A 20,193-nucleotide genomic window follows, 5' to 3' on the forward strand; every position below is an offset into this window, starting at 1 on the left:
CGCTGGTGTAGGGCCCTCAGAACCGCCCATATACTGCACTGGTGTAGGCCCTCAGAGATGGGACTGTACGGGTCCCTCAGTTACGTCGGTGTGGCCGTGTGGGCTCTCAGAGGTCCCAATGAGGGCCCTTACAGTCGCCATTATGGGGGCCCAGGGCTGCGGAGTCGATGGATTTTCGGCGACTCCGACTCCGACTCCGACTACGACTTTCAAAAACCAGCTCCGACTCCGACTCCGACTCCGGGCAGAATTGTCGACTCCGACCGACTCCAACTCCCGACTCCGACTCCGCAGACCTAGCAGGGCTGCGGAGTCGACAGATTTTCGGTGACTCCGACTCCGACTCCGGCTCGGGTTTCTAAAATCGACTCCGACTCCGACTCCGACTCCGGTCACAACTGTCGACTCTGACCGACCCCGACTCCGACTCCGACTCCGCAGCCCTGGGGCCCTCAGAGAAAATTGTGTGGGGCCAAGGGCAAGGCCATCACAGGTGGGTGTAGGACCCTTAGAGCTGACCCAAAATAGGCCGGTGGGCCGTGGGGGCTTTCAGAAGCCGGCAAGGAGCCCTCAGAGGCTTACGTGGCGTGGGGTCCAGGGCCCTTGTGGATCTCTTAGCGTGGCTATTTAGGAGCCCATGTGGTGCTCTTACGAGCTCTGTGGAGCCCTGCTGAGTCGAAATATGGCCAGCGTAGACCCTCGGCGCCTCAACCGCTAATAAGCGCCGTTCTTAGCCTTGGTTATTTCATTTTAGTAGTTGCCACTTATTTACATCTTTTTAGGGCCTTGTTCACACCATTCACTCCAACAACCAATCGTAACCCTCCTTTTTGCCCTGAAATAGTGACGTCATAAGACCAAATCTTGGAGAAAACGAGAAACCTCAAACGTTGGTGAGTCGAAATCGTCGACATTTCGTCGCTTGTGTTTGTGTTTTTCAGTTTGGTGGTGGGGGAGAGTGAGCGGAGTGGGATAATTGCTGAATTTTCGTTTTGTAGCTGTTTTTGAATGAAATATCTTAGATCAGCAATCTTTACAGCTTCTTTAGGTAAGTTTTATGGAAAATATTTTTGCTTCATACTGGAGGACTCCGGAATACAAAGTCACCAGTCAAAATTTTTCAGTAATGATATGAATATCAAGTTTGGCATGCATATTGCATATATCTGTCAGCATGTTGATATTTTATTTGCTTGATTTTTTACCTGATATGCTCTGAAATTAGAATTATATCAAATGTCAGTTGGGCAAACTAGACTTTTGGAATCAAAATATGGAGGCATCAATAATTTGATTCTGGTGGGAGGAGCCATGACCAAATATGGGCATGGAATCAATTTTTTGATTCATTTGGGTACACTTTTGACTTCAAATGTATCGTTACGGTTGAAAAAAGGCCCATGACGGTGAGATTTTTCTTTAAAAAGGTAGAAAAATGTGGTAGGTTTCCAAAAAGTGTTACCTCAAAATTAAGAAATTGTCCCTTTGGCCTTGTGAATGGGAAAAAGACAGAGCCACTGTCCATCACGTAAAAGCTGTTTTGAGGAAATCACACTGTATGTTATTTTTGTATCACGAATCGCATACTAAACAATCAGTATTCGTGTAAAATGACAAAATGAAATTTTCAAACCACTAATTATCATTGTTGTAGTGCTTTTATATTTATTATATGGTTTTTACCTGTTGCTTCAGTTTTTGTATTTTTGACATTTAAAAATTGTGAATTGTTATCAAATGTAGTGAAGGTTAAGTACAACAATGCTATAGGTATCTGTTGTGGTGCTGAGGATACCACTGAATGAGAATAATAGCAAGATAAATGATGTATTCCTGCAAGTCATTGTTGCCTATCTCTTAACATTACCTGTGAATCAAAATAATGATTAGCCAGCTGATGGGGAATCAATATTATGATTATCTGTTTAAAGTGAATCAATTCCTTGATTGCCTTTCACTACTTATAGAATTCAAATTGTTATGATAAGAGCAATATTATTTTGCGTAGGAGATAGCTCCAGCATTTCTGTTCAAGATCAGGCATGCTCCTTCTTGAAACACCCTCTTATTTTTATGTGATTGGTATGTTAGAAATGGTCTGCATTTATGCCCAAATATGGTCATAAGGAATCAATCTTTTGATGCCTCCATATTTTGATTCCAAAGGTCTAGTTTGCCCAACTGATGTATTCTGTGAAATGACATTGGCACTCAAAGAATTGGAATAACCCGGAGTGAAGCTTGGCTTCGGAATTGAGCATTATGCATAAGTAGGTACAGTCCACAGCAGAAGTAATGTGCGGTTTCAGTCATGGGTATGTTCTGCTTCTGAAGCTTAGGAACGATTAGCCAGACTACAATGAAACTTTGAATGTAGCTTATATGTATTGTCACCCTTGCAGCTTCAACTTAAGCTATTGACATCTTCTTTTCAATTACTCCGCATTAAACAATCGCCAGTCAAAGCCAACCGTTGAGATTGGTAAAACCCTACATTACTTTAGCGGTGGGCTGTACAGCTGGTCAAAAGCTAATGGTTGAATAAGATATGCTCTTCTTGACCAATTATTTCAGGTGGAGATGGTCATGTTGAGTTTAAAGTTGAGATGGTCAAACTAAAAGATTAAAGCATTAATTAAGTCAAATATGAACACAAATGGGTAGGTACCTATTTACTTATTTGTATATTGAAATACAAGTGCATTGCACTTGGCAAATAAACTTGTATGTCAATTACCAAAACCTTCATGCTTCATGGACCTTTAGGCTTTAGGCATGCACTTATTTGTCAAGTAACCTCATGGCACATGTGTTTTGCATGGTCTCTTGATTAATATTTTCTGTGTCATCTTGAGTTGCTGGTGTGCATGGTCTTGCTGCTCTTGTGATATAGCCTAGCTTCTGTGAATTGGAATTATCTACAAAATAATATTAAATTTTTATGTGCAGCCCATACAAAAAAATTGTGTTTGGGGAAAACTTTATATAGCTTTGGGTAAAACAAAGGTAACTTAAATCTTAATGTGTGCATATTTTGTCAAAGCTGTTGTGTAATGGCTCTGTTGTGTTTGTGGAGTAGAACTGCTGCGCTGTCAATATGATAAGTGATTTCAAAGCCTTTTTGCTATTTCTAGATTTGTTGATACAGGAGTACCTACTACACTAGACCAGGGAGTAGGGACTACCCACCTTCTACCTGAAGGCAGTGACTGATTTGAATGACTGACTATATAAAGATTACAGTTGCATTGAACTATCTAATTTAAAATAAAGTTATGTAAATTCATGGTCTGAAAATAAAACATGAGGATAACAAAAGACTTTAGACAGAATGCATGGGTGAAATTTGAAGGCTCAATTGTCAATTGCTTGGTACTGTCTTTGATCAGCTGCTTAGATGTTGAATGGTAAAAAAGTATAAAAAAATTATAAGGTTAAGTGTAGGGTGAAGATTGCAGATGCTGTTATGTTATGCCATGCCACTGACAAAAAAAAAAAAAAAAACACACACACACATGATCCAACGTTTCTGACTGACCTCCCACCTCTCCTCGGCAGAGGTGGTGCTGCTGTGACGCCTGCCGATTCCTGGAGATCCCCCTCACCGCGGCGCCATGCTGTTCGGCCGCGAGCGGCTGCTGTCGCCGACACAGCTGCAGAATCTCGACCAGCACAAGTACAGCTGCCAGAGTGACAGCGTGCTCGACCCGTACATGCAGCCCTGGTGGAACTGGCTGGTGGGCCGGTGTCCGCTGTGGCTGGCGCCCAACCTCATCACGCTGGCCGGCCTGGCCGTCAACATCGCCACCACGCTCATCCTTGTCTACTACAACCCGGACGCCAAGGGATCGGTGAGTGACGGAGACCGAGGTACGGGGATCGGTGAGGGTCCGGGCGGCGGCCCGGAAGAGGGGAGGGAGGGAGGGGTAGGGCGTTCGACGCCCGTTCGCCTGTTGTGAATCGCGAGGAGGATAACGGTGCAGGTGGTTTCGTCGGAGCACTGACAAAGTTTCGACGATAATTCTGGCAAGTACTACCAATCACTGTAAAAGTCACTTATCGATATGGCAGAAGCAGCCCTTTTTTAACAGCTATGCAAGCACCTATGAATTTCTTCATGCAGCGGGACGACGCCATTAATTTCTTCCGTAGGGGAGAGTGGGGCACATTCGTGCATGGGGCACATTCGTTTTCAGCAGTTTATGGGAACACGAGTGACTGCACGAGCTCAAGGTAAATTATGGAAATATGTCTATCATTGCCGCCCTTCGTTCACCGTAGAAGACAACACTGTACCTGCTGTCATGCTTGATAAAAACGCAAATTTGTAATATTCGTGAGCTTTCCAAACTTTTCTCATATCATCCATTTTCGTGATCCTGACTCGGAAATGTGGTTCAGCTTTTCAAAATTGGGGGTGAAGAAGCCCACTCTATTCACGGAACTGCTGCAAACTTGTTTGTTGAAAAAGTGTCATTTTTTCAAAAAGAAATTTTGAAATATATTACTAATAACGTTGTGGGGCAGGTTCGTGTACGCACTGCCTGGGGGCACATTCGTGCATATTTTTTTTAGTTTTTGCGATTTATGACTTTATCTGTAGTAGGTTTCTCTAATGACGCTCGCCTGACTCAGTCTCGACTGCTTGCGACGTCGTGACGAGCAATTCACGCGAACTTGGCGAGGTCACGGAGGCCGGCAGTTGGCACATTCTTGTTGGCCAGCCCATTCTTTCTACATTTGTTGTGCAATGCATTCTTGTCGAAAGGAATCAAGTGAAATGACCCCCTGCCAATTTCCTTTGGTAAATTTCTGGTAATGCCCGGTAATTTCTCGAATTTTGCCGGGTGAACGGAAGTGCCCCATCTCTTGAACGAATGTGCCCCATAGCTGGGGCAGTTTCGTGCAAATGTTCAGAGTTAATAAAAGTCATTTTTTTCTAATGGAAGCAATAATTTTATAGGATAAATTTTAAAGAGGAAAACTATCTGCAATAGTTCCTTTCCATACTACAATCAACAATTTTCCCATTGCACTAACCAAAGAACAGATATATGGGTTTATCCATTTTTTGCACGAATGTGCCCCACTCTCCCCTACCGTCTCTGACGTCCCTGCTCCGTCCGACAGACCCCGCAGTGGGCCTGTCTGTTGGCCGGACTGGGCCTGTTCATCTACCAGAGTCTGGACGCCATCGACGGCAAACAGGCGCGCCGCACGGGCTCCTCGTCCCCGCTCGGCGAGCTGTTTGACCACGGCTGCGACTCCGTGTCCGTAGGTGAGGCTCCGTAGTCAATCTCACTCCGTAGTCCATCTCCTTTAAAAGGTCCCATTGGGGTAGTCAAAGAAGCCTGTTGAAAGCGAGGCACAACACCGCGTCGCGGGGCAATAAGCTCCATATGGAAGCCACACGATGACCATGTGCTAAGCGTTTGTCAAAGGCTGTTTATCAAAGGTCACACCGTTTGACTAATTGGCCGGCGTGTGTGGTTACGCGAGCAGTGAAGCTCCAATCCCGTTTTATATGCGCCGCTGCGCTTGTACGGCTGCCTGTCGATGATGAAGTGGGCTTTGTGGGAAGTGTCGGACGGACTGTAGTGTGAGCTGAGCAGACGGTACGGCGCACAGAGCCCGCTGTCACGGAATATTGATCGTCACAATGGCCCTGGCGCGCTGCAGCCCGCAGAAACGTGTCGGGTTTGTGCCACCTTTCAGGGACAAATGCTAGCGATGCTTTATGCAAGCTTGGGGTGATAGCGAAATGTTAACCCTATTAGTGGCAGGGGGGGGGGGTTGTTTTTATCCACCCCTCAGGTTTTTCGGGAATATCTCCGAAACTGCTGAAGCTACGATGCTGAAATTTTCCGACTTTTCCTAAAACTAAATTGGGCACATTCCCTGAAAATTTCAAGTTCATAACTTTACCAGGGGCGGCTCCAGAGCACTGGGAATTGGGGGGTCCTATTCGTGAAGCGAGTCATTTGGGCGAAGATCACGATGCTGCACCAGTTTTACGAACAGTGAATGAAAGGTATCATGTGATAACATATACAAAGTTATTGTGCATCCTCTTTTGACACGTTTTTGCTATAATAGGCGGATCCAGGCGTCCAAAAAGGGGGGTTATTTTTTACCTCCCAACATAGGTGCCCTGACACCGCCTATGCATGACCAATACAATTTTAGTCGTTCTCTCATAAGAAAATTGTAACATAACAAGACCATTGCCACCCTTTTTAGAAACAGTACCAACAAAAACCTTATTTACTATACTTTTTGTGTACCCCCAATCTCAATGATCTGTATCCGCCTATGATTTTTGAAAATGCATATTTTTAGGATCCATGTGAATTCCTGGTTCATTCTCTATCGATCGGCAATAGTTGCGTTAAGATTGGTTCAGAAACCTGGCCGTGATAAACAGTCTAAAATGTATCTGCAATTTGCCCGTTTTTACCCCCTCTACCCCCCTATTGACATTTTTTAATTTTTTTTTTTTTTAGAAATGTAGATCTCGTTGAGCCAAATCGAATGCCGTTTGAATTTTGAAAATCGGCCGGTTAGATCTCGAGATATCAAGGGGGGTCGTAAACAGCCCCCCCCCCCTGCCACTAATATGGGGTAGCCAGGAGCCTGCCACTAATAGGGCTAAGTTGTTGAGCTTATAGTTGAATTAGTAGTTGCAAGCTGTCGGGAGCCCGTCTCGGCAACAGATCGTGTATTTAGTTGACGCCAAAAGCCATACAAAATAGCATCCAGCTGCAGTGGTTGTTATCACTCATCGGTGTTTGTCCCACATGTGTGTTTCTCGTACTTTTGTAGTACCTTTCGTTCGTCTTTATGTGCCGGTTTTAACCCCGTGTTTGTTCCGTTCCAGTGTTTGTAGTGGTGGGCGTTGCCACCATGACCAGTATGGGAGAGTCGCCGATGATGATGTTTGTCGTCTGCTTCACCGCCATCGCGCTATTCTACATCGCCCACTGGCAGACCTTTGTCTCAGGTGAGCTGTCTTTTATATCGACCGCTGGCAGACGTTCGCCTCAGGTGAGCACTATCTCTACATCGCCTACTGGCAGACTTTCGTCTCAGGTGAGCTGTCTTATATAGCTACATTGCCCACTGGCAGACTTTGGTCTCGGGTGAGCGGTCTTCTATATCTGCATCGGCCACTGGGAGACCTTTGTCTTAGGTGAGCCCTCCTGCCGTCCAGGCCCGCATCCTTCCCAACCCACCCCTGGCCCCTCTCCCGTCACAGCTACTACCGACGCCGGTACTGCTATAGCCATCTCCAGCCCGCATCCCAATATTGAAGCGGTTAGATCTGGGTCGATATGAGAGACGTGTGTTATCGCTCAGCCCCGGCGGTGTGATTCTATGCGGTGGTGATACTAATTTCCCGTGTGTGTTGCCAGGTACGCTGAAGTTTGGCAAAATTGACGTGACGGAGGAGCAGTTTTGCGTCATCTCGCTGTACGTGATCGGCGCTATCTTCGGCTCCGACATCTGGAACATGGAGGTCAGGTCACTGTGGACGGGTCGCCGGTCGGGACGGGTTGGTGTGGACGGGTCGGGTCAGGTCACTGAACGGATAGATCATTGGGACGGGTCGGGTCACTGGACGGTTTAGACCATTGGGACGGGTCGGGTCGTTGTAGCAATTCAATCTCAACAGACTAGTTCACGAGTGCTTGGATAGATCACCGTAGAGTGATCGTCACTCTACGTCACTGGAATTTGTCAAGTCAAGTGGTCTTTTTAGGCCATTTGACGTGTGTGGTCACTGGTCATGGATCACGAATTCGGTCCGCTTTATGCCATTTGGGGCGGACCACGTGACCACGTGCACTTTAGCTCAAGTGACGCTGTCGCCAGGTCACAGGGGGCCATTTTTGTTCACTCGTGCTCAGTGACTGTGGTGTTCCACCCATGTATTACCCTGGCCCGCCCACAGTGCCGTGAGTTACGACCTTACTGTTTACCGCGGCACATACTTCAGCCATTTCTCACCACTATGTTTCATTCAAGTGCCCGTGTCGCCCCAGCGAAACGGAAATATTTATTAAGTTCGTTCACTTTGAAGATTCTACTACAAGGCTACTTTTTCTACATTATGCGGAGCATTTGGTACGACGAAGCTGAAATATGGTGTCTAGTATTTTTTTCCTTCGTGAAGTGGGTTGTGATGGTGCGTTTGTGTTTAGAACTGGCGGTGCCGGTTTTAGCACACACACAAGTTTCGATGAAGACGTGCTGTCTCAATATCAGACATTGATAAGATAATTTCACTTGTGGCCCCGATCATTTGTACTATCAGCTCTTCACTTAACATACACAGGTGTATTTATTGTGAGCAGTCGCTGGTAAAAAACTGTCCAGTCTTCAATTCAGAATGGTAATGGGTGCAATGTTTTACGGCAATGTACTTAATCAAGCATTTGCGTCGCTCATCGTTTGGCTTATTTGGTTTTCTCGAGCAGCGTTGCCGCCAGCGCTGTGATCCCCTTACGTAACATGCAACACGGAGCGTGCCCCGCCAGTAGCGCCGGGCGCTTTCGGCCCTGCCTGTCGGTCCAATCAGTGTGAAGTGGCCGTCCGTCGCCGCGCCGGGCTGTCATAATCAGCACTCCGCGCCGTGGAGAGTCCCGACCGCCGCGCTGCAGCCGCCGGGTGCACCGCTGAGTGCCGGGCTCGGTCGGCTGCCCTCTGACCCGCCGTCCCGTCCCCCCGGCCGGCGGACTGTGTCGCTGGCCGGGGGTGACCGAGACCGTGACACCCCAAGGCCGGGGTGTGCCCGCTGGTCGCTCGGGGGGATGTGGGGTGGTACTGTCGCCGATAGCGTCATTCTGGCAGGGATGGATGGTGTTGGACGATAGATGGGCCGTGTTTTTAGATGTCTGGGCGGTCAGTGACCGATCTGTCGGATGCTGATTCTGTAGTCTATTTTTGCGGATTTTATCTGTGGATCGTTGGTGGGTGATGCTGCTCCTAGGCAATGATCTTTTGTATTGTTGTGGTCTGTGGATGGGCGATTTGATGAAATTGCAGACTCTTCCGAAATCGACAGATAACCGAACATCATCCTGTATGCTGCTGAAGCTGCTCACCTTGCTTTTAGTTTCGTTTGTCTTGTAGGCGTTTTGACATTTTCAATACTCATTAATAATCTCTAGGTGCTTAAGTTCGATTGGTGCTTTTGTAACGTCTCGTTTTTTTTGCCTTCATCTTTGATTGTTTGCAGTTGGTTTTTAACATAGTAATTTGTATTTAAAGGTAGTGTGCCAGCTTTCATGGACCATATGGAGTTAATGACCCGGATAAGGAGAACCGGATTTTTAGAACTTATCCATACCTTCAAAACTTATGGAAACGTCTTAAATTCTTCAAATTTTGAGTACCCCAGTGCGAAATTCGCCCCGACGGGTTGTCGGTCGTACCCCAACCACATTTCACACCACTATGAACAATAAATGCACACACTAAAATCGCTATTGCCGATAGGCTCATCCAATCAAGTTTCGATAAACCCGTTCATCATCATCTCCTGCGGTTTCGAACACGCCTGTTAGGTGGCTTCTGATGCTCGTCGAGGTCGGAATTTCCAAATACGCGTGGTGCGTCGGGCCGCGCGCTCTGACTTCGGCCAAGAAAAATGCGTCAGCTGATCATTGTCATTTCTGCCACTTGCATGTGGTGTAATGGGGTCATAACTTAAGAGACGGCTGTTTCATATCAATTATTTTACATAAAATCATATTTCAAACCACAAATTAATGTTCGACAGCCAAATTTAAGAAACAATACCAATACAGGCTTACAGTTTAAGGCTCGACATTGTGTTGTCTACGATTAGACAGCTGATAACTCATTCCCGTACGTCGTAGGGTCGTAACACTATAATGACCTTTGCTTATTGTCACAAGTGCGCCGCATTCGCGATTCTTGCCCGACGCCTGTTTGCAGGTGAGCCCACTACAGTTGTTATACATATCTAAAAACCGATAAACTTTTAGGCGAAAAAGGCACTATTCCAGGCCCATTTTTGATTTTTTTTTTTTTGCGATATTAGGTAAAAACAGAAGCTTCTTATCCTAGGAAAAATAAAACGGGAAATCTTTCAAAGGTGGCACACTACCTTTAAGCTCCCACAAAGCCTCATGTATATACCCACGCTTTCCCTACACCTGGCTCTCCGTCCCGACGCACGCCGGGCCCCCAAAGCTAACGTCAGCGACCCTGCAGATCAGCAACACGGGCTACAAGCTGAAGGTGATGCTGGTGGTGATGGGCGTGGGCGTCACCGTCATCCACCTGGTGGGCAGCTTCGGCATCATCCTGACGGGCGGCGTCGGCAAGAACGGATCCAGTGTGGCTGTAAGCGCAGGGCGGTGGTTGATGGCGAGGTTTGAACATCCTGTCTGGACTGTGGATCGGTGCGACTGTCAGGCTGCTGAGGAGTCGTGTGTGTTACGAGTGTGTGGGTGACAGGGCAGATTGCTGTAGTTCAGACTAGGTCATCGATGTATTGGGGAATGGGTGTTGGGTGTCTGTTGTTGGTAGGTAAGTTGGATGTGTTGTTGTCGGCGTGTCTGTTATGTGTTTCGATAGTCTTTCCTTATCACTGTGTAGTAAGCTCTGGGTGTGATAGTTCACCGTGTTCCTAGAGTGTTACCCGCCGTTCACTGGCTGTCTCGTCGTCTTATGTAGACAAGTGTGTTGAGTGGATTCCGTCAGTTCTGTCCTGAGCTGAATTAGAAGCGATGCATTAACGGCTGTGCTGATTTTGGAGATTCACGTCCTCAAACTGGAATGACGCGGGGTATCGGGATTTGTACTGCATGGTGTCTGTCTTACGTCCAGGGACCGGGCAGGTAATGCATCTGGGTCTGTCTGGGGTGAGGGCTGGTTGACACGGTACTGCATGCCGTCTGGATCGAAACACCTGCTAGAATGGCGACGGGTGGTGATTGGACTCGTCCCAAGAGCGCAAAATCTAATAAATGCCGCCGTCCCCAGGCCCTGAAGTAATATCAAGTCAGAAGGGAAGTTTCTCACTGTGGATGATTGAATTGGTCGTGATTTTATTAGCTGATATGATAAGATGTAGCGTTTTCTCAAATAGCTGTGTCCTTGCGACAATGTTACTGTGAACCAAGCCTCTACGCTCCCGAGCTGGAATCAACTGACTGGACATCGCTTCTATGAGCGTGGCTCGATACACTGTGGGGGCCGCGTGACTGTCTGATAGCGTGAGGGAGAGGAATATCGTCTCCCGGAGACATCGACCCGCCTATACATAGATAGAGCCGAGCCGGCGGTGATAGCCCTGTGGAGTCTGACGGGGAGCCGCGGCGGGTCTGTATTGAGCACCTCGTCTGTCGACCGCCAGAGAGGAAGTCAATAGGCGGCGACCGGGAAGGTGGATGGTTATTGATTGTCATCAGGCTGTCACAGGATCGGAGGAGGATATAGAAAAACCAATGCTGCATGAATTGAACGATATTTATGGATCACCTGGGCGCATGAGAATGGAAGTCTACCTCTTCTTATCTTTGAAGGGCAGATGCCAAACTGAAGTACTCTGCCACTTAAATGGACTGCCGCACGACGAAGAATGTATCGTGCTGGGTCGCACTGAAGTTCTGATATCACCATTGACAAGCCCTATCATCGACTTTAGCCTCTATTTCCAGCGTGGAGAGCGCCTTTAGTTTGTCGACGCGGGACGACAGAGGCGGACACTGACCTTTCCGAACCGACTGGTGTTTGGTGGCGTGGGCAGTGAGTTCTCGGGCCGGACTTTGGTCCTGGATCGGCCGTTGGCTGAATTCCGCGAGTCCGCGCTGGGGACTGTCAGCAGGGTCCAATTGAGGGTATCGACGGAATGACGATTATCGCATCAACACACTGGGCACCAGATGATATTATTTACAATAGCATGTCTTCTCTGCCGTGAGCATTGTGGGGTCCTGACGACGCTGTTGACTTCTGCCTTCACAGGAAATAACCGGTACCCGTTTAAGCCATTGCATGATCCGGTGAGCAGCGGTCAGCTGGGTAGCGAACAGCCATCCTATCACATTGCAATATCCCGCATACCCACGTCACAATATCCACAGAAGGGCTCATTTATCTAGTTCCTGCCACACCCATCCCTCCGACCGCCTCCCCTTGCGCTGCCGGGCAGAGGGAGGGTTCAGGGGACACCGGTCTCGCTCGGGACGCGCCCCCGCTGACTGCGCCGGCTGCCGGTCCTCAGATCCGACTGTACGGGGGTCTGACGGTGCCGCTCAAGATGGTCCCCTTCTCGGCGACGGTGGGCGCCGCCGCGCTGCACGTCCACCAGTACTTCGGGCGCATCATGCGCGGCGGTATCGGCAAAAACGGCTCCACGGTGGCCGTGAGTGGCGCGGCAGGAGATATAGTGACGTCACTGGTCCATGGCGACGGCTGCCGCACAGCGCTACCCTCCTCTGTACACACTGCCAGCCGCCGTGTGGCTGCCCTGTATCGTCCGCCAGTCTCCAACCCGCAGCTGTCCTCTGTCCTGTGCACTAAATATGAAACACCTCCCGGTCAGAGCTTTGACACAGTCGATTGACCATTTACGTTTCTGGTTACACCTATGTATTACTTAGTTTTCTCATCCTCGATCAGTCCTTTGTAACTTTTTTAGGTACAAAAACATCCGTCTTCCAGTTTTTTTTTTTCTCGTTCATTTACTCTCAATGAAGCCATTACCCTGGTCCAGCTTTCACCCAGTGAATTGCAACCAATTGCAACCATGCAGTTGATATTTTCACTTTCAATAAGCAACTTTTCTGTCACGAATGCCTTCTAGTCTGTGGTTTGTTCCCTCTGTCGATTCCCTTCTCTCCGTCCGCCCCGATGCTCTGATCTCATCCAGATTCCACTATCCCCCCCCCCGCTCCCCACCAGCTGATCGGCCACCACGCGGCGCCTGTTTACACTGTGGACCACGTGACCGGTGACGTCACACAATGGTGTGACGCCCCCGTCTGTTTATTGGCGTTGTGACGCGCCTGTTTTTGTGACTAGCTGCTAGAGAGGCCCGGAAGGACCCGAACGCGCTTTTTCTGCCTCGCAGTCGCCTGAAGATTGATTTGATCCTTTACTGGTGATTTGATCTTCTCAGTTTGGTCCGTCTGATCTTTTTCTTGCACTATCGCACGGGCATGGATGCACAGTACCTATTTGTCACAGCTTGCTACACACCGCCCTTACTGCTTCACATAGTTTCTGTTATGGTCTCTTCTGTTTCTCTTTCTTTTTGGACACCACAGCTGACATGATGGTGACCCGCCTCCCGTGGGACGCGAGTCTCGCGTTTTGGATACAGCGCTGGCTATACCACCCTCTGACTCTGGCTGTGAAGGTACGGGGCGGGCACGCTCCTCGAACACGCTGGGGATGGGACGGGACGGGACGGCCTCGTCCGCCGTGACCCCGCTATTGACCTTTGCTCCGGGCCACTGGTGGTGGACCCACTGAAGTGTCGATGTGTACTGTATCTGTCAAGTGAGACTCGGCCCGGCCACTTGGGCGAACCGATAGCAGCCCGCCCCGCCCCCAGCGGCCGGGCGCAGGGTGCGCTGGACTGTTGGTAGGGGTGTAGAAACCTGTTGATAGGGAAATGATGGGCACATGGGCATATGGGCCGCCCTCGGGTGTGGGGCATGTGACGGATTTTACGTTTTGGTAAAAACTGGTGCAGCGATTCAGTTATGGCATGCAACATAGTTTTGTTTCTTTTCTTGTGAAAAATACCGTCGCCGTAAAACTATCGGTACACATTCATACTTAACTTTTTTATGCTAAAATGGCGAACACTTGTTTCTTGCAAAGTCCAAAGCCCGGCATCGACATTTGTTCGGTGACATTTTAAGTTTCACTGATCTCGGAAAGTTAAGTTCAGTCAGCCGCAATCACACCCGTCCATCATACTCTACACCATTTATCTAGTCACCGTGCTTTATCAACAATAGCGACTGGGGTCCACTGCGTAGCCGCGGTACACGGACCATAATATACGCAGCTGGGAGTTGGGACGCTGCTAAATGTGGCCACTTTACACATCTCCTCGCTCGTCTGGCCGCGTGCTGGCTAGAGCGACTCTGGCCACGTCATGTCACGCGCCCATTTGCTCCCTTCCGGCTGTCGTGTGTCGGTGAGCCACCATCGGACCCCATGACGTCCGGGCCGCCCCGTAACGCTGCGCTCCGTCTCACAAGAGCGCCCACCTTGAGCGCACTGCATGGGGAGGAGGGGAGGTGTAGAATGGCGAAGGTGGCACGACACTGCGCTCTGCAGATAGTGTTTATAAATGCTTTTGCACACTGACGTTTGATGATTGGTGGTTTTTGTTACGCTGTGCTCTTTGTTGTTTGGTGTGCGTGCGTAGTAGCTGTGCTTGTGTTTTGTCGTCTTCTGTTGTCCTTTTGTAGTGCATGCTATGTAGCTTTCAGATGTGTAGAACGAGGCTGTTATTATTTGCAGCTAGAACTATTATTGTAGACTGGAGTGTGTAATATATATTACTGTATGCCTGGTCTATTCAAATACATTAGCCAGAGGGGTGTGGTAATAACTGGTGTAAGCAAATTGACCACGGTCAAAAATGCATTACCAGAATGCACTTAAGCCAACATTTTGGGATGTTCTCGTTCCTAAGTCGGCTAAGAGCTTCGGTCCAGAAAATAAATTTATCGTTGGCATCGTTGGCATACAGTAAAATACATACCAAACTCGGCCGGTGATAAATTTTCAAGACCTCAGTCCTTACTGATTTTTGAACTCGGCCTTCGGCCTCGTTCAAAAATCCAGTAAGGACCTCGGTCTTGAAAATTTATTTACACCGGCCTCGTTCAGTATTATATAATACTGAACGAGGCCGGTGTAAATAAATTTTCAAGACCGAGGTCCTTACTGAATTTTTGAACGAGGCCGAAGGCCGAGTTCAAAAATCAGTAAGGACTGAGGTCTTGAAAATTTATCACCGGCCGAGTTTGGTATGTATTTTACTGTATGCCAACGATAAAATAATTGTCTAGACCGAAGCTCTTAGCCGTTTTTTGAACGAGGACATCCCAAAATGTTGACTTGGTAATTCGTTTTTGACCGTGGTCACTTTGCTTACACCAGTTATTACCACACCCCTCAGGCTAATGTATTTGAATAGGCCAGGCATACAGTAAACGTCTTTCTTTGATACGCTGTCAGTAGTTCGTTTGATTTTTTTAAGCAATAAACTACAGTAATAAAGTTCGCTTGACGCTGTGCTAAAATGTATATCTTATTTTGAGCGTTGTATATTTGAAATTATTAACAAACATGTTTTTAAACGATTACCTATTCGTTGTAAACTATCTCCTACTCACGGCCAGCCCTCACTCGCCATGTCTAACCCCTCCCCTCGGCGGCCGCCAGGGCACGTCGGTGCTGTCTCCCAGCATCCCGTTGGCGCTGGTGGTCGTGCCGGCGTTCGTCATCTACAGGAAGTCGCTGCAGCACGTCTACGAAACGCACCCGGTGCTGTACGTCATAGCGTTCGCCACGGTGGCCTCCAAGGTCACCTGTAAATTGGTGGTGAGTTGTTGGTGTTGGATGTTTAGATTCAGAGCTGCGGCATTGAAAAAAGTTCCTTTGTTTGCTCGCCAACCTAGCTGTAAATCGTATTCTTTTCAAACATGATAGTAGGCTATAAGTTACCAGGCAAACTGCTAATTGCGTTATAGCCGACAAAGGATGTTCTTTTGTTTTCGCCGGTCTGTTCAGTTACGATATCCGGTTTGCACTGTGACGGGTGCCGTCCACTGACCATCCAAGCACAGGTTCCGACCCTGACTTGTGACGGTGACCCACCCCGTCCCGTCTGCCGACAGTTGGCACACATGACCCGGTCGGAGCTCGAGTACTCGGACTCGTCCATGATCGGGCCGGCGATGCTGTTCCTGAACCAGTACTTCAACACATACTTCCAGGAGTACTACGTGCTCTGGGTCTGCTTGGTGAGTCACCCACCACCTCACTGACATCTTGTCACATTGCCAGGCGTATCGGTAACAACGGCCATTTCGAATCCGAATGCACGAAGATCAGTTACTAATGTAGGCGGCGCTTGCTTTTTTTCTCGAAAAGAATGCTGCTTTCTTCTGCCAGTGTTTGTTTCAAATTCAATTAGATAGTCAGTGCATTGAACGTATCTTGACTTAGTGGTAATGTTAGCCGAAGTACTAAGCTGCGCCGAAATCATGGGTAGGTACTACCGCACATTTTCAGTTGTTTTCGAATGCCGCCCAGAATTGTCGCTTATAAGTGGGCAGCAATCGCCACGCCATGTGTGGATTGTCCATGACGCTAATACAACACAATGCAGTACAAGTTGTCTCGTGTAACCAACTCGTCATACCGCAGCAGCCGTTACTGATCCCGTCCCTCCCCTTTGCCCGCAGATCTGGGGTCTGGTGGACTTCCTCGACTACTGGCGCAAGATCTGCACAGAGATCTGCGACCACATGGGCATCTACTGCTTCCGCATCAAGCAGCAGTCTGCGGCGGCGGCGGCGGCGGCGCCAGCGGCTGGCCCAGGTGCGTCCCCGGCCGGACCCGGGCGGGTCACAGCACGCGCTCAGCTCCGCACTAAGGCCAGCTAGCTGGCGCCCCGCTGCCGCCGCCGCCGCCGCCGCTACCGGTCGGCCGGCGCCGCTGTGAGGGCCACGCACACTCCCCGCCGCCACAGGGGCCCCGGGACCCTCCCCGACTCCCCGAGCCCTCCCGGCAGCAGTGGGGAGCGTCCCACGCACCGTGACCGACAGCGGCCGGCCGCCGGCGTCCCGCCGACCGTGTGGAGGCCGGCGCGCGGCCCATTCGACGTGTATCGCTTTTGTTACGGTGTTCTGTCTCCGTACATGTGTATGGGTCCCTGATGTGTATCCGTGAGGAGCCAAACTTCTCTGTGGTTCTACTTGTAGCGTCGTGACGCGGTAGCATCAATAGTCGTGCGTTAGTGTTCGACAGGTGGCGTCCTATGTCCGACCCGGCTGCCGCCTTCTGTGATGGGGGCAGCGGGTGAGCGCACAACTGTCCGCCCTGTTCCTCCCTGTGCCCCTGTCGTGTCCTGATTCCTGCCGGCCCAGCCTGCCGTGATGTCCCTGTCCTGACCTCAGTCGGCCCCGGGCTACTCCCGTGTCGGCCCCGGCGCCGGGCTCCAAAGACACACTGGCCGTGTCAGTAGCACGGGCTGCACGCGGTTACAGGACTGTGGTGTTGTGAAAAACGCTGGTGTTCCAGAGCAAGTTCTCGGGCTGATCGAGAGGGCGCCAGACTCTCCGCGATGGATGTTATTTTCGAGGGAGTCGTACTATCCCATCCAACAAAACCGGGGCCTCCCAGCAGCTGGTGCTGGGCAGGGAGCGAATGTTTACGAGTCTAGTTTAGTTCAGAGAAGCTTGACGCGTTTGGTGATAATATGACGTTCATTTCTAATGACAACGGAGGTGTGACTGCGTCTGGAAATATTATTATAATTATTATTATCGCCGACTGAGGAGCGGCTAGCTAGTCGAGGGCCGGTGACTATGAGCTGTCTCTCTGGGTCGCCCTCCCGCTCAGTCGCCCGGCGGGCGGCGGGTGTGATTCGGCTGGTAACTCCGGTATTTACCTGCTCGTCGTGGACGGATGGAGAGTGTCTGTGTATCTGTGCGTGCGCTGCCCGCCTCTCGCGCACCAATACACGACGGACTGTCCGAGATCGAGTGTGTGGCGGAGGAGGGATGCGCGATCCCCGGGACGACCGCACTGACCTGGCACACAGCCTAGTAAGTACCGCGCCTCGGGTGCCCCGCCTGTCAGTCAGTCCCTGGGGTGCCCGCCTGTCGGTCCCTGGGGTGCCCGCCTGCCTGGTCCGGGATGCCCCGCCTGTCACTTTCCGGGGTGCCCCGCCTGTCAGTCCCCGAGGTTTTCCGCCTTTCGCATGTCCCTCCCTGCCTTGCCGATTGAGTCGCGGGCGCGGTTGTGTGCGTGCTTTTATTGGGGTATTCAGTTTGATGTGTTCTTTCTGTTTTACATTGCTGTTGCTGACCGTGCTTAGGTTAAAAAGAGGTGTTTCAGCGTGGCTTACTCAAAATTATGTTGAAAGTAGTAAGCTGGCGTGTTGACGTCTGCTGTTCGGTTGTTTCTGTAATTCTGACTGTTCCCTCGCGGGTAATTTGGGTAATGCTTGCTACTTGGATTTCATCCTATACGAGAGCATGTCATGTGATTTTCGCTACCGTTAGTGCTGATATCCCCCGTGCTACGTGCGTAGAGAACACATTTCTGGTGCATTTATCAATGTCATAGTGTTTTCTTCCATACTTAAAGGCCTGCAACCGTCTCATTCATGCTCGAGAAGCAAATTTAATGTCTGTCGCTTTGAAATCATGACCATGTAAGCTGATCGAACATTTCATCTGTCACTCGCCAATCCCACGCCAGCGCCACCCCTCAGCCTTATATCGTTCTGGACCCGCCCTCGGCCGTTTTCTGACCCCGTCCTCACCGACAGGTCGCTGGGACTCGGCCGCCAAGGTGCCTCTGCTGCGGTCCAGCCGCTCGCCCAGCCGCGACTCCACAGAGTCCCTCCGTGAGGTCGCCTGCGACACCCCGCCCCGCAAGGACACGTGACCTGACCCGTGGGGACCGCACCGGAGCACGTGACGGGTCGCCCTGGCTGTGCGAGAGAACGCCTATCCTCTCGGTGAGTTTCGAGAAATCGATCTGGAGCAAGATCGCTGAGATTTCGTCGGAGATTCTGCGTGAAACGCGTAATGGCGCGACCATTCGTATGGGTGGTTGTAAAGCAGATTGAAATGCTATTGGTGTTGTAACGTTTTTCAGTTGATGTTCCATAACCCATTGTCGCCGGGTCTCTATTTTCGATAAGGAGATTTCCCAGAAGATTGTTAATCTCACTCTCCCCCTAGGTGGTTATTCGGCACCTCGTGCCTCCATTGTCTTGTATATAGTCACAAGCCGCACCAAGAGCCGCTGCGCGAATAAGATGTAAGCAGTTTGCATTCATGAACCTATGTAAAGATAAGCTTTTAAGAATAAGCTTCTAAGAAGCTGGCTTCAAGGCAATACGCTGCACCATTTCGCAATGCTAGTTTATAACTAATCGCAATGTCCGTGATTGTGGAGTTGTTCTTTTATATTGTTTGCTATAGCTAGTTCGATAGATGTTCTGACCATGGCACACTGCTGGGTTGCTGGAGGGGTCTGGCACCCAACATTTGCTTGCTCGCGGTACTTCAGGTTTTTTACGCTCATTTGTGCATTGTTTGTTAAATTTCAACAGAACGACAAAAACTTTGGCTAGTCCGTTAAGCCTTTGACTGGTCTATCCGTCGTTATCAGCTCTGTTCCCAGTGCACCAATTAATTGTACACCATCAAATATTGCTTACTACACGATAGCTCAAAGTATTCATTATTTATATATATATATATTCAGAATATAGAGAATCGCTTGCTAGTAGGTAGGTCAGTCATGTTTTGTACAGTACAATATGCACATCCCAACAACGAATCCTTTTAGAAGGGAGCCAGTAGAGCGTAGGAGGCAGCTTACCGTTTCGGTGGCGCGGTAGCTTTCTCGAGCTTCACATTCTTATCTGTCCGCGGGCGGAACTGAACCTTCCGTGTGGCCACTCTTGTTTTATGGTGGCTATTCTTCCATATCAGCTTTAATATGTTGCAAGTTGCTCTTTGCCGCGTGAGGTAACGGCGTCGTGAATAGGTTGTCCGCTGTAACCGGTTGTCACGAAGTTATTGTGTTCTCCAGGGTGACTGTGCCTTCTCAGTTTTTGCTTTTCTGAACAAATACACATTACTTTTTACGTTACGTGTTCGAAATGTGGTATGATTTTAGGATGGGGGTATATTATGTTGGGAGGCATGAAGGCATTTAACCTCGTCTAGAAAGAGATGTGCAGGTTGTTACCGTATCAACGTTCTAGTTTTATAAGACTGCTGCTGATATACCAAACAGAGGGATCGAAGACAATTGCCAAATGCCAGTTGACTTCGGGTTTCAGCAAAACTGACAACGCGGTCGATTGTAATTCCAGCATTTAAAGGGACTATCCCACCTTCTAAAATGTTAAAACCAGTTAAATTGTGCCCGGCTTTATAGATT

The 20,193-nt window shown here is 49.3% G+C and overlaps 1 protein-coding gene across 4 annotated transcripts; it reads left to right on the forward strand.

Moving 5' to 3' along the window:
- Nucleotides 1-889: 889 nt before the first annotated feature.
- Nucleotides 890-19,894, forward strand: LOC122370605 (cholinephosphotransferase 1-like). 4 transcript variants are annotated; one of them, XM_043346334.1, is made up of 11 exons: nt 890-1,048; nt 2,575-2,660; nt 3,559-3,851; nt 5,131-5,278; nt 6,878-7,000; nt 7,413-7,516; nt 12,257-12,397; nt 15,445-15,603; nt 15,900-16,025; nt 16,470-16,605; nt 18,563-19,894. In XM_043346334.1, the coding sequence occupies exons 3-11, from the start codon at nt 3,615-3,617 to the stop codon at nt 18,679-18,681; spliced, it is 1,293 nt and encodes a 430-aa protein (XP_043202269.1). In that variant the 5' UTR covers nt 890-1,048; nt 2,575-2,660; nt 3,559-3,614; the 3' UTR covers nt 18,682-19,894. The 4 variants fall into 4 exon arrangements, with proteins under 4 accessions (XP_043202269.1, XP_043202272.1, XP_043202268.1 ...); XM_043346335.1 differs by lacking the exon at nt 12,257-12,397 and adding an exon at nt 10,240-10,371 and having other exon boundaries at nt 935-1,048; XM_043346337.1 differs by lacking the exons at nt 2,575-2,660; nt 12,257-12,397 and adding an exon at nt 10,240-10,371.
- Nucleotides 19,895-20,193: the final 299 nt, after the last annotated feature.

Source organism: Amphibalanus amphitrite, unplaced genomic scaffold (genome assembly GCF_019059575.1).
Source record: "Amphibalanus amphitrite isolate SeventyFive unplaced genomic scaffold, NRLGWU_Aamphi_draft 001149F_arrow, whole genome shotgun sequence".
Classification (NCBI taxonomy): Eukaryota; Metazoa; Arthropoda; class Thecostraca; order Balanomorpha; family Balanidae; genus Amphibalanus; species Amphibalanus amphitrite.

Bases quoted from the DNA above. Each gene is read 5' to 3' on its own strand.
- LOC122370605 (XM_043346334.1), top strand. From the start codon at position 3,615: ATGCTGTTCGGCCGCGAGCGGCTGCTGTCGCCGACACAGCTGCAGAAT. The intron at 5,279-6,877 runs GTGAGGCTCCGT...GTTCCGTTCCAG, and splicing joins CTGCGACTCCGTGTCCGTAG to TGTTTGTAGTGGTGGGCGTT. The intron at 16,026-16,469 runs GTGAGTCACCCA...CTTTGCCCGCAG, and splicing joins ACGTGCTCTGGGTCTGCTTG to ATCTGGGGTCTGGTGGACTT.